The sequence below is a fragment of the Sceloporus occidentalis genome, unplaced genomic scaffold (assembly GCF_023333645.1).
Source record: "Sceloporus occidentalis isolate IW3139 unplaced genomic scaffold, rSceOcc1.0.p SCAF_2, whole genome shotgun sequence".
In the NCBI taxonomy this organism is placed as follows: Eukaryota; Metazoa; Chordata; class Lepidosauria; order Squamata; family Phrynosomatidae; genus Sceloporus; species Sceloporus occidentalis.
Genome location: NW_028316982.1, coordinates 180,278,089 through 180,295,602, shown reverse-complemented (window position 1 = coordinate 180,295,602; position 17,514 = coordinate 180,278,089). Strand labels below are relative to the sequence as shown.

The 17,514-nt window shown below is 40.4% G+C and overlaps 1 protein-coding gene across 5 annotated transcripts in view; it reads left to right on the top strand.

Moving 5' to 3' along the window:
* Positions 1-17,514, top strand: part of ARHGAP6 (Rho GTPase activating protein 6) — a 298,619-nt gene that overhangs the window by 265,047 nt on the left and 16,058 nt on the right. For all 5 annotated transcript variants that reach the window (XM_089511604.1, XM_089511603.1, XM_089511606.1 and 2 more), the window contains exons 4-8: positions 872-1,128; positions 7,833-8,028; positions 10,143-10,198; positions 11,571-11,721; positions 14,713-14,861. In XM_089511604.1, coding sequence (XP_089367730.1) covers positions 872-1,128; positions 7,833-8,028; positions 10,143-10,198; positions 11,571-11,721; positions 14,713-14,861 — 809 coding nt within the window. The remainder of the gene's footprint in view (positions 1-871; positions 1,129-7,832; positions 8,029-10,142; positions 10,199-11,570; positions 11,722-14,712; positions 14,862-17,514) is intronic.

Below are 17,514 nucleotides of genomic sequence, written 5' to 3'. Positions count from 1 at the left end.
AGGGTCCTGTGCCCCTAACCCCAGAGAATGTGGAGGGATGAGTGCACTGTGATCAAGCTGCTTGCTGAGATGTCCAAATTGAAATCATTATCTTATTAAACATTATGGCAGTTTTGCTATTGACTTTCATCCCTAATCTTATATGGTTTCCATTTCTGCACACATAATAAATGTCTGAAACATATATTGTAAATTTTACATGTCATTCATTAGCCCAAAACAGATGGATAAAATAAAGCGCCTTCCAGGTGTTTTGAGGGTGTGGCATTCAAACAACACACACCCTCAAACTGAGTGGCCTAAGGTGGTCCAAACCTGGCCACAAAAGTAGCAGCAAAAAGCCATTCAAGACTGCAGCAATGGCCAGCCTTGGGACTGAGGCATCTGGTCACCATGATCCTGTAGCGACTGGGGAGGTTCCCCTCTGCATAATCCCATTGTTCACCAAGTTGCATAGGCTTTGGGATTCTGCATTCTGTTTCATTCAGTATCTTTTTTCCTTATCTGCCTCCCCTCACACCCTCATTTTTTCATTCATAGCATATGAATATAACATCTCCCAATGTAGTTCTTTCCAGATGAAATGGATAATAACTCCTATGCAGCTAGAGATGTTAGGAGTTGTTGTCCAGCACAATGGAGAGCACTAAGTTGGGAACAGCTGGACTCTGGTGACATTTTCCCAAGCTTTCAAGATCATATAGAAATTGAGCAAGGAGATTTACAATGAGAAGAGTACTTCCTATAGTGAAATGATTTACTTAGCATTCATTGAATCTGTTTAAGTGTGGTGTCTGTTCTTGACTAAGAGTCATGAAAAAGTGAAAGGTCGTTAGCAGCCTCAATATAAAAATTCATTTTTGTTTTCCAGAGTTCATACCCCAGGCTTTTGGAATGCCTTTATCACAAGTAATAGCTAATGATCGGGCATACAAGTTGAAGCAAGACACTCAAAAGGAAGAGCAGAGAGATGTTTCAGAATTTGTAGCCTCCCTTCTACCATTTGGGAGTAAAAGACCGAACAAGGAACTCTCAAGCAGTAACTCATCTCTTAGCTCCACCTCGGAAACTCCAAATGAATCTACTTCGCCTAATACACCAGAGTCAGCTCCACGGGCCAGGAGGAGAGTAAGTTATCTATTAATTCCTTTGTGTGTACTGTCAGCATTGTGGGACATTCCCAGGCCCTGCCTTACATGCAGAAGTTGGGCTCTGGGTCTCTTGGTCTGTAATTAAATTAAAGTCAGCCCTGATTGAAATGATAAAAATTGCAATTTTAACAGTCATCCCTCTTCCCCATCTGTTCGTGGGAGAGAATTAGATGGACACAAGTTTCTTGCCAACACCTCAGGGAACACAAGGATTCTTTGGAAACTTTCCTTTTCCCCAGATTCTAGTTGATCTTTTCAAATTACTGAGGAACAAATTCACTTCCCTTCTTTAAAAAAACAAGTCTTTTTTTTAAAGCTGTTTGTTATAGGTGGGTACACACTGATGAAATTGTTTAACATTTCACACCTACGCAGTGTTTACCCAATTATTCACTACATATTCAAAATTTAATTTAAATATATTTTGTAATTAATTTCTGGGTAGGTTTTTTAAAAAACTTTTTACAAGTATAGTCTGAATGAAGTATACTGCATAGGTCAAAGTTCAAAAAATGAAACCAGTTGGTTTCCAAAAAGAATCTCTAGAGTAAAATGTTCAAAATCTACAGCTGGGCAGTGTCATTATGAACAACCAAAGTAAGCAATACTCTTACTAAAAATCACAAACAGAAAGCAAATATTAAAAAACAGCAAGTGAACTTTCAAGATATCCACAGTTCTGGCTTAATGTGTAAGCCACAAACTATGCATGTAGGCATCAACTCAGCTTTTTTCCTTCCCATTTCCTCCTCTTCTTCATATTTCAGTCTGTTGGAGAGTTCTTGTGAAGAACATTTGCTATTTTATGACATTCTGTTTGGTTCCCATGAAGGTGTATTTGCACATTATGCTTAGCTAAAGTTTGTGTCAACAGTAGTTTTTGCCTAAGTCCTGAATTGTCTATCAAACATCCAAACAAACCGAGACTTGTTTAGGCCGTTTCTAATTTATGTTCCCCCCAGTATCTTGTGTGCCTTCCCAGAACTGCTGCATAAATGGAGGGGAAAAAAATGTGGCAGTATCTTTAAGACTAACTGGTTTTTATTTTAGCATGTTCCTTGGTAGATATAAACCCACTTCTTTGGATGCAATATCAAGTGGTAGTAAGGCCTCAGATATAAAGGATGTTTTTACAATTATGGGAGTGGGATAGATAGAAATCATGACCCTTGGCCAAATTTTCAAAGATCTGGACAAAGTGACACAATTTTTTCAGATTTCCGAAAAGTTTTCTTTTGTTGTATGTGCATTAGCAAGGACTCTTCTATTAATATATGAAGCCAATGTCTTTGTTCATACCCCTGCTAATGGATTGGAATGTGTAAGTCTGCACACAGGCTTTCCTGTGTTATGCCAACATACATAAGGTGTTCTTTTTGGCTTTCTTTGTTGTTCTTAATCTGTAAAACACAGCTATGCTCTTCTTGGTGATGAGGGATTCTTCTGCTTTGTGGTAGAATTCAACTTAACCTTGTGCTTCTCTTTGACCTTTTTTATTTCTGGGCCCAAGTCAGCAAACTAATTTCATCTTTGCAGTGTCTAGAAATCAAGAAGAGTGTATGTCTAAGGATGCTACATTTTCTATCCAGCATTCTTACCACTTCACAGAGCAGATTGACATCTTGGTGTCAGTGGGAGGGAAGAAAGGGGGTAGTAAGGAAAAGGGAAATAACACGTGCATACATTTAGCACAACTTGTTACCCAACAAGCAAAATCAACCCATTTTCAAAAGGACTCTCATCACCCATTTAAACAGATCATCATCTTCTTCAAGGAGTTCAGTTGGGATGTTTGTACTGTGACTCCTGCATGCATCAGGTACCATTGTGAAGAATCCAGAAGCACCATTCCCAGTTCCCCTAGAACTTGGTATGTTTTTAAAATGCCACATGTTCCTACAATCCTACATTCCAAAAGATGAGAGCACTGTTATGCTTCTTCTTATATCTTACATGCCATGATTTAGCATCTTGACAAAAGTGAAATATTCTGCTTCTTTGTGCTTGACACAATCTGGGGCATGTCAACCTTCACTGAAACGGGCAAATATGCAGCAAATATGGCTGCAGTAAGCACTAATCAGACTTATGACACATCTCAGGCAACTATTAGATCTGACAGGGAAGGCAGTGGTATACACAGAAAATGCCAGTCACCTTGAATTGGGGCATAAGACCTAAGTTTTAAGAAAACCTTTTTGAGCAGGGCCCCTTAAGACAGAAATGCCTACTGCAAGCTTACTTTCACTACTCAGATTCTGTAATAAGAAGTGCAAATGGTGGAAATAAAGATGCAATTAACAAATTTCCCTGCAAAATAATATTAAAGTGCAATCTCCTTTACTAACTAGAAAAAAGAGGAAAAACAAGTGTCTAACAAACTTCATAAATATTACTTAACTGTTGCTTACAACAGCATGTTGTCTAGACACGTCTAGACTCAAGAGCTGTTCATGGCTTAGAGTCTTCCTTCTCCTTAGGAGTGCATTCCCTGGCCAAAGCTGAAAAACAAGACCTGTTTTGTCAGTACAGTTGGACTTTGGGGATTTTTGGCTCCATGGGTACAATTGTTAAGACACCTTCTGAAATTTACCCCATATCACCCTGATTCTCTAACACTCTCTGAGCTGTGTCTTTCATTTGCAATTGATGCACAATGGAGGCTTTAAAATGACAAAGAGAAAAGAAATGATATTCTTTCAGTATCCATACCTCAAACATCCAATCAAATCTTGGACTCCAGCACTTTCCCAGAGGCCCCATTGCTGGTTTCATTCTGGTACCAGGTTAAAACCTGGCTTTTAATGAAATCCTTTGGGACCTAATGATCTCATCAGAATCTATATATATACATGGCTTTAGATGGTTTAAACTTTTCAAATTAATCAGTTTAATAGGCTTTTAGAATGTATAAATTATTTCATTATTATTTTATAATTTAAAATCTAAAATAGCTTAAAATGACTGTTGTAAGATAGAAATTATTATATACATAGCATGATCCATAAATAATTTTTATTATCAAAATAACTATAGATTTGCTTAGTTTTCGTGTGGGTTAGCACAGCTTCCTTTCCTTATAGAACTAACTTTAAAACAGTGGTACAAAAATCTGAGCTTTTGATACATTGACTAGACTAGACCTGATGCAGATTGTTGTATCTAAAAATGATTGGGAGAAACAGTTTTCTGGCTTCCTGTTTGACTCCCATCGGCTGGGGAGTCCCACAGCATTTTTTTTTACCTCTGGGTTATTGAACATCCTACTGGGAGAGGTCATCCCAAGTTTAGGGGTGTACTGTCACCAGTATGTGTATGACAGATACAGCTTCTTGGAATTGGATGGAAATTCAGTTCCATCCAATTCCAAGAAGCTGTATCAGTACTGAACCAAAGTCTTCTGTAAGTAAACAACAACAACATATTTCTTACCTGGCTCTCCCCAGGGATTGAGGCAGGGAGCAACAACAATGAACAAATAAAAAACAATAGTTAAAATACACATAACTTTAACATGACAAATGACATATACACATATTAAAATGATCCACATTTAAAAGTCATCATTTAAAGTTCACAATTTAAAAACTATCTGAATAAGCCTGCCTGAAAAGACAGGTTAATGCTGTTCACCTGTTGAATCTCTTCCAGCAGGTTATTCCACAGTTTTTGGGTCAGCTGAAGAAAAAGTCCTCTGGCTGACAATTGCCAACCTAGCCTTGGCTGACTGGAGTAAATGTCTGTCAGAGGACCTGAATGAATGGGGTGGAGGAGGTGATCCTATAGGTAACCTGGACCCAAACCATGTAGGGCCTTAAAGGTAGTAACCAACACTTTGTACCATGCCCAGAAACTAACTGGCAGGATTGAATGAGGACAAAGAAATTGAAACTTAATTTAGACAGAGGTGCTCTTGGTCAATCATAAGCAGACCAGGGAATAAAGACTCTGGCTGTGCTAGACGGAGTTATACTCCCCCTGATGGATACCTAAGTTTCAGCAGTGGCCAGGAGTGCATTTGCACAAATGAAACTAGTGCACCAACTGTGCCAATTTCCTGAGATTTCAGGTCTATGGTGCCACATGCCTTGATTATATCCTGTTTGGACTACTGTAATGAACTCTATGTGGGGCTGCCTTTGACAATTGTTTGGAAACCTCAGCACATTCAAAATGTGGCAACCAAAATGCTGACCAGGGCCAGTTATAAGGAGAATATAACTTCCTTGTTGATACAGCTCCATTGGCTACTGGTTCATTTCTGGGCAGAATTCAAAATGCTGGTTATGAAATATAAAGGCCTACATGGCTTAGGTCCAGACTCCCCATACAAACCTGCCAGAGTCCTAAGGTCTTTAGGGGAAGGCTTTGTTTCAGTCTCATCACAGTCACAGGCTCACCTGGTGAGGACATGAGAGAAAGCGTTGGTGGCTACTCCCACCCTCTGGAATGCCCTTCCTTGGGAAGGCAAGGTGGCCTCCTCTTTGTTTCCTTTCACTGGCTGGCAAAGCCGTTTTTATTCAAGCAAGCTTTTAATATATAATCATACCAGAGAGGCTTTTATATAGGGTGTGTGCTTTAGATAGCTTTTTAACCGTTGTATGTTTTATGTCATTTTATGCTGTTTTTAGCTAGATGATTTTGTTTTTATAATTTTATTGTAAAATATTTTAAATGCTTTTATCTGTGAGCTGCCTTGATTCCCTTTCTGTGTGAAAGGCAGCATAGAAATGAAATGAAATAGATACTACAGATTAAAAACTTAGAAGAAAAAGACACTGGGTTCCCTATCCCTTAAATATGTAGGCAACGTGTATTAAGGGTAGATATGGGGCAAGTGTCATTCAGAAGAAGTCTTCAGATGTCTCTGAGGTAAAAAAGTGGCCTTGAGGGGTTAATGGAAAGAAGACCTTGTGACAATGGATATAAGAGCTGGACAGTGAAAAAAGTGGATAAGAAGAAAATCAACTTGAAATATGGTGCTCACAGAGAGTGCTGAGAATACTGTGGACAGCCAAAACGACAAATGGGTCCTTGAACAGATCAGTCCTGAAACCTCTCTGGAAGCCAGGATGATCCAATTGAATCTGTCATACTTTGGCCAGATCATGAGAAGACATTATCTTATTATCATTAGAAAAAACAATAATGCTAGGAAAGGTAGAAGGCAGTAGGAAGGCTGCACATCAGATAGATGGACGCAGTCAGAGGTGACAGACCAGACCGGTGGGAGAGCAGACCAGTGAAGGTTAGGGGATTTTGGAGATATCTCACCCACAGGGTTGCCATGTGTCAGGGTTGACTTGAGGGTAGTTACAACAGCAAATTGAGGCTGAAGAGTACCACTCCACTCGGGCCCTATCAGTTTGGATCTCCTTTTACAGGAAAAAATGTATGTCCTCTAATTTTCAGAAGAGTGCTTAATACTTTTCATACCACATATAACCTAAAGGCACCAGATCCCTTATGATCTTGGAAGCTAAGCAGAGCCAGCCTTGGATGGGAGATTGCTACAAAATACTGGGAGCCCTTGTGGGCTGGGAGGTGATACAGAAATATTTGGATTAGACTTTATTGCTTATGTGTTTAAATTGCTTATGAAAACCCAGCCTTTAAGTAAATACCCTAATAGTGGCATATTAAGTCTACTTTATAAATAAATAGGTTGTGCCCCTATAAAGTCTTAGGACCAGCTCACAATTGAAGATTATCACTCACCCTAGGGCTTACTGTCTGTCAATCGCTGCTAAAACGTGGGGGAAGTGTGTGTGTATGAATGCCCAGCGCACTTCCTCAGCATCATGGAATCACAAAGTTTCCATTAAGAGGAAATTTACTCTCCCTGAATGATTCCATGATGCAAGAGGGAGCTGACGATTCCATGATGCTGAGGAAGCATGCTGGGCATTCATACATGTGCTTTTCTCCAATGTTTCAGCAGTGACTGACGGACGGTAAGACCCTAGTATGATAATCTTCATTGACAAAGTTTCATAGGTAACATCCATCCTGGCTGCCATTCTTATCTTTCTTTTGGTGATAGATGGATAATATGATGATGATCCTGTTTGGCAAGCCATGTGTTTTTCTGCTTGCCTGAATCAAGATTGTTGCTATGATCTTGACTTGGAGTCTTGGGGCCTCCACAGATGAGCAGCCTGCAGTCGCCCCTTTTTGCCCCAGATCATTGCCGCGGCAACCACACACCACTGCAGCAATCTGGCCTTCCCAGGACGCAAAAAGAAGCTGCCATTAGCCAACTTCTTCTTCTGCACCAGAAAGGGTATCATAGGTGCGCTGGCATGCCATGATGATGCCCCTTCCGTCCAGCGCTGTTTGGGCGTAGCGCCGCCCATGTGTCATCATGGTGTGTCCTGTGTGGATTGGGCATGTGCCATAATGGTGCACGGGCAGCAGAACAAGGGCTTGGAGCATGTGAACGCTCAGACCTACTGCAGCCCTAGTATGCGGTCAGGCCGGCACAAGGTGCCGGTCTTTACTGCCTCTTGGTTGCTTGCCTTTGGACTATGATCGAATATTGCCCACCCTGATCTGCCCTTCTTGTCTTGCAGATAAATTTTGTTTCTCTCTGTGTGTAAGGCTGTCAAAGATTCTGAACCTGAACTGTTCTCACAATGAAATTTGTGCTCTACCAATGTTATGTGTGTGCTTGTATTGCAGGGTGCAATGTCTGTGGACTCCATTACTGATCTTGATGACAGTCAGTCTCGACTGTTGGAAGCTCTACAACTGTCTTTGCCTGCTGAAGCTCAGAGCAAGAAAGAAAAGTCCAGGGATAAGAAGCTAAGTCTCAATCCTATTTACAGACAAGTTCCTCGGTTGGTAGACAGCTGCTGCCAGCATTTAGAAAAACATGGTAAGTGTGCTTCAGTTTGATAGGCTTTAAGACTGGCAGATGAAACTTTTAGGGATTCACTTTCCTAATATTCTCATTAACATTGTGGCTCTCCCTGCCCAAAATGCAGCCACAGGGCTGTGAACTCAATCAGACCTCTTTCCTAAGGCCATTCTCAATGGGAAAATATCCTCTCCTACCAGGTTGCTCACCCACTCTTGAATAGAAAAGGTAAACACCCGCTATCTTTGCATTTTCAGATTTTAAAACTGATTTTTTTTTTCAGGGAGAATGTGTAACTTCACTAGAAAATTAAGTGGGAACTGTTAAGTATCACGAACATTCTGACCCAGCTTATAACCTCACACAGTAACTTCCTTTAGGGTGTAGCTGTATGGGATGGAAAAACTATCAGTAGACTGATCAGACTTTTGCCACATATTAGAATAAATGGGCAAGATATGGGATTTTGAAACCATGTTCAAATCATATAAGGAAAGGCTGAGGAAGCTGAGCATGTTTAGCCTCATGAAGAGAGATAAACATGATTGTACTTTTTAAATATCTAAAGAGCTGTCACAGATAAGAGGATGCAGGTTTGCTCTCTGCTACCCAAGGACCAGGTCTAATGGTTTTACATTATAGGAGGGTAGATTTTAACTGAATATAAGAAACTTCTTGATGGTATCAACTATTTGACAGTGGAACCAATTACCTAGAAGTGGTGGAACGTCTTTCCTGTGGTTAGACAGCTACTTGCTGGGGATCTTCTAGCTGGATTTCTTGCACTGAGTGGGTGCTGATGTCCAGTGGGCCCCTTCTAACTCTATGATTCTATAAAAAAAAAAACATACTGCAGAGTTGTGGGATGTGTGTTCACACTTGACTTTTACCCTTTCCTGTTCCTCTCTGAGCAGATTAACACATTAAATATTATAATACACTTGTCCCTCCCTTTTCACAGACTTGGAGTCCACAGTCTTGCTCTTCACAGGAGGGACAAGTGGGGAGGGACAAAATGGTGGCGCCCGTGTGCAGTCCCATGCATTCACCATTATTTTCAGTGGGACTTGAATATTTGCGAGTCGCCACTTTAACAGGGGGGGGGACGGATCCCACACGAATTGGGAGGGGCTACTTTACTACATTTATTTTCACCCAAATTCATTCCAAAAGGCAACGTAACACTGGCCCCATACAGACAGGCCAAAATAAAGTTGCTTCGGGTCACTTTGGAGGTATGCTGTTTAAATGATGCATGCGTCCTAAGGGTCTGGAAGTTGCGCTAAAGCTGTGTTCCAGTCCTTAGGACTGGATTGTGGCTTTGGCGCAGCTTCCAGACTCTTAGTGCACATGCATAATTTAAACAGCATACCTCCAAAGTGACTCAAAGCAGCTTTATTTTGGCCTGTCTGTATGGGGCCAATGTTTGCAACCACTTCAGTGAGCTGAGGCTCAAGGATTTTGGTATAAATGAGATTAATGGATTATGGCCAAGATCAATCTTAGACTTCCCTCTAGTGTCTCTCTTAAATAGCTACCACAGAGTTATTGAAAATCTGTCAGGACTGAATAGCAGTACTGGAGCAAAGTACTAATAAGCTCTAACTTGTGCCGATCTGTACATTAGTTTAGGTGTTATTCTGTTGGCCTGGTAGAAATTTTATTGTTGAGCTAGGGATGGAATAGGTGGTGAAAAGATAAATTATAATTACAACCTGTTGGGCAGCAAAACAAATACATGAAAGTATAACATTATTGTTGTTGTTATTTCTTACCTGCCTCTCCTCATGGATCGAGGGGAAACAACAACAAATCAACAATGAACAACATCAATTCAAGCACATTAATTTAAAGCAACAGTTTAAAAGAACAAATAAGACATTTACAATTTAAAACACTCCACATTTAAAATTCAGCATCTGAATTCACAATTTAAGAATTGTCTAGATAAACCTTCCAGAAGAGACTGGTCTTCAATTCTATTTTACTGGTAAATGTGAATAGTGTATTCAGCTGTTGAATCTTTTCCAGCTTTTTTCCAGACTAACATGGCTATGTTTTTAAATAATGGTTTTAATAATACATGAAATTTAAATAATAAGTGGTTTTCTTCCCTCCCCCCCCCCCCCCAGGTCTCCAAACAGTGGGTATTTTCCGAGTTGGGAGTTCAAAAAAGAGAGTAAGACAGGTGAGTATTGTTTTTGTACCTCATTTCCGGGGACTCACCATTGCTATAACTGTAGCGATCCTTGTTTTAAATAGCATTTAACAGTATTTGTTTTTCTGACAGATCAAGGACATAGATGAGCAAAGTGTTATTGGACTAGCTACCAGCATTTTCCAGCATTGACTATGCTGGCTGGGGCTGATGGGAGTTGTAGTCCAACATCTGGAGGACTGTACATTGCCCATCCTTGATGTAGATCTAGGAAAAAAGCATGATCGGCAAAGCTTTTCAATTTCCTTATTTTATTTTACAGTGAAACAAAGCTGTTACTAGGGTTTGTTTTTTTAAAATGCATGCATTTTAAAAAGTGGTCATCAGCTATGTTCTTTTTTCACATTCCTTCTCCAGTTGCTGTTTTTTAAGTAAAAAGTAGTGTTGCTTTCTAAAGTTGCTTTCCAATTTCCATCTGGCAATTGCTTATTCCAAATACTATCAATCTTGTAAGACACCTGCTGGTCATTACCAGTGGTATTCTGTGTTAGAGATACAACTAAATTATTTTTGCTCTTTCTTTCCAACACCAGCTTATTTCCAGTTAATTTCAGCTAAGCTTTATGATGATGCTTCTGAGTGTCTCTTTCAACAAAACTAGATCTTTCATCCTGTAAGCGTGTAATTAGATACCTTTTAATATGACTTCCACACAGAAGTATCCCAAAGAAGAGATCTGATCCAAATAAATTATGCAATATTTAAGAGAGAGAGAAGGGGAAAAGATGAGATTCTGAAGATCTTTATTCAGTTACACAATGATAAAACTTCACTGCTTTGTCCATGAGTCTTACAACAAATTGGTTGGGTAGCTATACCAAGCCTTGAGCTCTTCCCTTCCTCCTCTCAAAAAATAGAGGAGAGTAAAAGCTTCCACTTCCAGTTTTAATTAAGTCAAAGTCATTATGTAAAAGCATGCAGTTTACTCTAACTCTAGTTAAATGAACCAATCTGTGGGATTTCCCTGAATCTGTGAGTGGTGTAACTATTTCTCACCTTCATGATTGCACCACTGTATATCACATGTGATATTACTAGTAATAATCCCACATTGCTACTACATAGGAAAATCCTTTAATATTTTATCACAGCCCCAATTTCAGTAATTAACAAAAATGCCAACTTATATTAATGCAAAAGTAATACAACAATGTCACAAACAAACAATATTAGTCCCTTTTATCTACTTTTATCTTAGCATATGTCAGACTTGGCAGAGATTCTAGCGAATGGGCAAACCTGTAATCTCACATGTCAGTTTTCTTCTTTGTCATCTTTTTAATGTAGTATAGAGTACCTGTTTTGATGTGAGGTTTTTTCCCTCTTAAATTGATTTCCCTAGTTACGTGAAGAATTTGACCGTGGTGTAGATGTAATATTGGATGAAGAACATAGCATTCATGATGTGGCTGCTTTACTGAAGGAATTTCTTCGTGACATGCCTGACCCACTGCTGACTAGAGAGCTTTATACTCCATTTATCAACACTCTCTGTAAGCAGTTCAATTTATATTTTACTGATTCTTTAAGTAGACAAACACACATTCTCTATCTCACTGAACAGCACTCTATAGAAGATAGATTAGGATCTACTGGGTAATTTGCTATAGATCAGCAAGTGTTTCTGTCCTCCAATTTGTTTATTAATAGTAATAATACAATAACAAAAATGTTGTTGTCCAGCAAAAACTTAACTCATAGCCACTTGTATATCTGAGCCTTAGTATTTTCCAGCTGTAAAAAACAAAACATTATACCAAAAGAGTGCTGGCAAAATGTGTTGTTGTTGTTGTGTGCTTTCAAGTCATTTCTGATTTATGGCAACCCTAAGGAGAATCGATTACCAGGTTTTCTTGGCAGAATTTGTTGGGTGTGGAGTACCCTTCCTTTTCCCTGAAGCTGAGAGTTTGGTTTGCTCAAGGTCACCGAGTGGATTTCAATGGATGACTGGGATTCTGACCCTGGTCTCCCAGTGTCCTAGTCCAAGACTCAACCCCCTACACCACACTGGTTCTCAGTGTACTGTTACCAGTTGTTAATATAAAAATGATGAGAATATACATGCTATTCTAGACCAGATCTAATCACTATTCTTTTCTCACAGTATTACTCCAGATGGGCAAGATAAGAGAGTAATAATACCTTCCTGCTCATGTCCCCTTGCAAGTGCTGTTCAGAGGTGTGCTTCCCAAAACACACACACACACACACACACACACACACACACACACACTAATTGGTAGTCATCAATGACCTATTTTCTGTGGCCATATTTCACTGTGTCCCTCTCAAATAAATTATAAATATTAAATCTCTAGTCACTTGGAATAAGGTTTTCTTTATTTGGAGCCATGTACATTAATCCCAGTATATGATTTTTGGTTTACAGTAGGTAATAGATTCCTCATGTATAGCCTGAGACATTATTTTGTGTCTGCTCTGCTGTGTACTATCTATTTGCATTTAGCTTATTCTGCCTCGGGAATTCACATTTCTGTGGTGTCCAGTAGGCCACACATGTTCTTCCTACCAAGGTGTTCCCTGTGGTCCAGATGATTCTAAATAGGATTACTCAACAACTTTAAACTCTACAGGCTATAGAAGGCTCTTGCGAGACTGCAAATTGTCTAATTTGCATATAATGTTAAACTGGTTTACTTTATATCAGTGGTCCCCAAACTGTGCCCTTTAAGAGATTTTGGACTTCAGCTCCCAGAAGCCTTAGCCATGTTGGCAAATAGTCTGGATTCTGGGAGCTGAAGTCCAAAATCCCTTAAAGGGCAGTTTGGGGACCACTGCTTTATAGGCTTGTGTGCTCCAATCTTTATTCTCTTGTAGCAATGCTATGAGGAGGAAATTTGAAGTTAGTAAAAATTAATCAACTTAAAACACTCCTGACATATTGCCTCACTTCGTAGTTAGAATTAACTAGAGCAGAGGTTCCTAACCTGTGCTCTGAGGAGCTCTTAAGGCTCCGCATGCACTTCCCAGTGCTCCACGGCCACTTCAGGAATTTTTTTAATTTTTTAAATGAATTTAAAGAATAAGAATATATTTTTATATACACTCATATACACCATTAACATGTAAGACATAGGGTAGGCCTCTTAGGGGCTCTGTCATAGTAATAAGGGCTCTGTGAATCAAAAACGTCAGGAACTCCTGAAGTAGAGTTCTTACTTAAGGCAAAACTGAGGCGATTTGAAAATAGAAGCTGCACATATGCAATTATCAAGTCTATGGCTAAATCCAGTTGTTAATCTAAACTGGAGTAGAACCAATGAATCAGCGGTTTTTAGTAAAATTGACACTTATGTAAGGAGCAAAACAGACAGCTCTGATGGGGCGGCTTGGAGTTGTGACATTTAGGCTGGATTGGGGTCGCGGCAAACAGATGCATGGTCCGAATCCAACCAGCTTCTACCTCAAATAGGTGCAGAAGAAATTTGCTCCTATTTGGGGTGGGAGAAAGCCACCCCTTTGCCTCTGGAGTCAGTCTTTTACTGGCTCCAGGGCATATGGCATCTAAATGCCATGCCCCCAAGTTGCCCGGAAGTTGCCTGGCATGTAATTGCCAGGATGACTTCTAGACAATTTGGGGGCATGGCATGTGTGAACACCACACCCCCAAGCCAGCTTGAAGCCAGATGAAGCTGCTGGTCTGTTCCAGTCCTCAGTCAACATTTAAGTCAATGTATTATCAAGTCTATGGCTAAATCCAGTTGTTAATCCATATAAGGAAGTCAACACTTGATGTAAGTTCCATTCACTCAGACTAACTGTTGACTGAGGCCAGTGTATCTGGTTTATACATTATACTATGTGTGTGTGCTGCTTGGCTGCAGTATTTTTTAGGAATGATGCATTTCAAAGCTGGAAAACATAATGCAAAACACATTGTCTTGCCTCAGAGTCTTGTGCAAGGACAAGTGTGATTCTTTGATGCATCAAGACCTGATTTTTTTCCATTTCTCCAGTCATTAAACTGTCACACAAAAACTTGGCTATACTGTATGGAATCCCACTGAATCAGGTAGTTGTAAAGATGTCATCTGTAGTAGGTTTTTTCCCCGTCAAAGAACTTTGAAAACTACTGCAAATATTGATCTCATGTTAACCAGAGTTGAACTTCTAAGAAATTTAATGCTTGTTTAGGTTCACAGGATCTGTTCTGTTCCAACCAGTTTTAATATTTGTTCTGTACTTACATTATTGCGCTTTGGTAATGTTGCATAATAGTATTTAATCACTGAGTAGGACTGCTGATGGCCTGGACTCCTTGAGGTCTCTTGTTGATAGTGCTGTCATAAATTGAAACTGAGTTGACAGCTGATAACTCCACAATTTGATTATTTAACCCTTGAAAATATTGAATACTAAAATATCCATTATTTTATTCACTTTATTACTTGATAGCAGTGAAATACATATGCACTGGTGAACTGTAAACACACACCTTAGAATATCTTTTCCCTCCTTTTTAGTATTAGAGGGTCATGAACAACTAAGCACGCTGCAGCTTCTTATTTTTCTTCTCCCTCCCTGCAACTGTGACACCTTGCATCGACTCTTGCAGTTTCTTGCTACTGTAGCTAGCCATGCAGAAGACCGAATAGACCAAGATAGCCAAGAGGTAAGTTCTCCCCCCCCCCCCCCATAGATACTGTGTGAGACAAAAAGCAAAATGAAAAATTCCATCTTGTTTTGACTGAATGTCCTAACCCAATATGAAGTAAAGGGGGGAGCACCCAAACTCCACCCCTCAAATCTGGTGCTTTCAGTTCGCACGCCGCAAGGCATTTTGCCTGAACCTGGCATGATCAAGACACACAACATACAGCCCTATCCTCACCAAACCAAACTCATAGTTTTCTCTGGATTTTGCAAGAAACTGGTTTTTTCCTGGAGTTTGGACAATGGATCTGCATTGGATTCAGGGGGTGGGAAGACAGGACAGAACACTGCCCAGCAGCTGAAAACATTTTCCTCTATCAGCATCTGACTACAGATCGCTGTCTGGGCACTGTCATTTACAGAAGTCTAAGGCAGTTCTCCACCTAGAATAACATGTACGGAACGGTTTTTCCCACTTATGAGGTGCCCAGCGCCTTGTTCTAACTTCAGAGCACACCAAAGAGAGAAAAACTTAGTTCACATTTTACAGAAAAGTTTTTCCCTTCTCGGTGCCACTACTGGTGACATGTTCTGAGATCTGAACAAGACTTCAGGTGCCTCACAAATAGGAAAAACCTTTCTTTAAATATCATGCTGGGTGGGGAACTGACCCAGGCATTGATAAGTGGCAATGCTTTCTAGGCAGCTATCTGTCTTGGCTCTGGAGCTGACAGAGGAAAGGCAGCAGTAGCAGACCCAACATCAACACATGTAAACAACTAATGTGGAGAAAACAGGTGCAGAGTAGCTACACGTTGGTGTGAGGAAGAACTGATGTGGAGTCCATTCAGAATTTCCCCCATTTGTAGACAACTCCATAGTTAGAAATAAATGAATCTGATATGTTTAATTACTCCTCACCTCTCTAAAAGGTTTTGCTTCAGTAATAAAACAATTAGCTATTGATTCTTGAGTTATCTATTCAGTATTTTTGAAAGCTTTGTAAAATATAGTTTTTAATGGCAGGCAATGAGCAATACATGATTTCCCTTGGAGTTGTTGTTTACTATTTGTATCTTCCTATGAGGTGCTTCCAATTTGCAAATTAAATAACTATCATACTTTTCAAAGTTCATTTTCCAGTGTCTCACTGCATTTCAGTGGGAATCTGGAAAGGATATGATGTTGATCCTAAAAAAAGGGAAAGAAAATACAAGATTTCCTTAAAATCAGCCATTAATTTCATTGTGACATTAGCTCAGTACAGTTCCCTTGGTTGTGTTCCTCCTTCATTTAAATTGCGTTGGGTATTTTGAGATATAGGGAGCATTCACACTTAGTAGTATACCAAGGATCCTGTCTTAATAAGCCACAGTGAAAGCAAGCTGCTCACTAGTGCACACAGTTTTTTGTTTCTGCCTTCATGCAAACAGATAAACAAACTAAGAAAGGGACATCTTAACCCAGAATTCTGTTTACCTAGGTATATCTAAACAATCCCAAGAATTTAAACCAGCTGTAAATCAAAGTTTGTTGGTGGCTTACAATTCTGTCTTGCCTTAGAATCTGGGGCGGGTTACAGACCGCCCTCAAGCGGCCGTTTTCCCGCCACCGCCATTCGCTGCGGAAGGAAGCCCCAGCGACCAGATCACGAGGCTTCCCAGTGCAGCGAAAAAGGAGCGCCATGGCGCTCCTTTTCAAAACATGGAAGTGGCGCCGCGAGGGGCGAAGCGCGCCCTCGTGGCGTCACTTCCACTGCGACACATCTGGACGCTATGCATCCAAGACATCAAAATGGCGGCACCCATGTGGATGGGTGCTGCCATTTACAACGCGCTCCGCGCATGTTGGGACCAGGGCCGGTTAGGAAGGGGCAACTCTTCCTAACCCTACCATGCCCCTTCCTAACCCTAGCACACACAGAGCGCATCGTAAGTGGCAGTTTGTAACCCACCATAGAGTTGGAAGAGACCACAAGGGCATTCCAGTCCAACTATACTGTAAAGGTAAAGGTTTTTCCCTTGACAAGATTGTCTAGTCATGACCAACTATAGGGGGCAGTATTCATCTCCATTATTAACCTGAAGAGCTAGCATTGAAAATTTTCACACTGGTGCTTACCATGGGTCAGTAAAACGTCCCTGAAAAGCAAAAGTGTGAAAGCTGGTCGCCATTCTGAAACTTCAGTGAAGTGTCCTCTCACCTCTACTGTCCTTGAATCATTCACGGAGCACCCATTTCCTTTTAACAGGAACTTTACGTTAATAGGAAATGGCTGCTCCATGAATGATTCAAGGATGGTAGAGACGAGGGGACACTTCACTGACATTTCAGAAGCACAACCAGCTTTCACACCCTCGCGCTTCAGGAATGTTTTACCAACGCTTAACCCACAGTAAGCGCCAATCACAAAATCCTCATTGTCAAAGACAACTCTGTGATCATGTGGCCAGCATGACAGTACAGAACGCTGTTACCTTCCCACTGAAGTGATACTTATTAATCTACTTGCACTTTTACATGCTTTCGAACTGCTAGATTGGCAAAAGCTGGGACTAGTGATAGAAGCTCACCCCGTCACGTGGCACGTGGGCCTCAAACTGCCAACCTTCCCACCTTCCGATCATCAGAGTCAGCGTCTTAACACTGTACCTTTGTTGTAACAATTATAT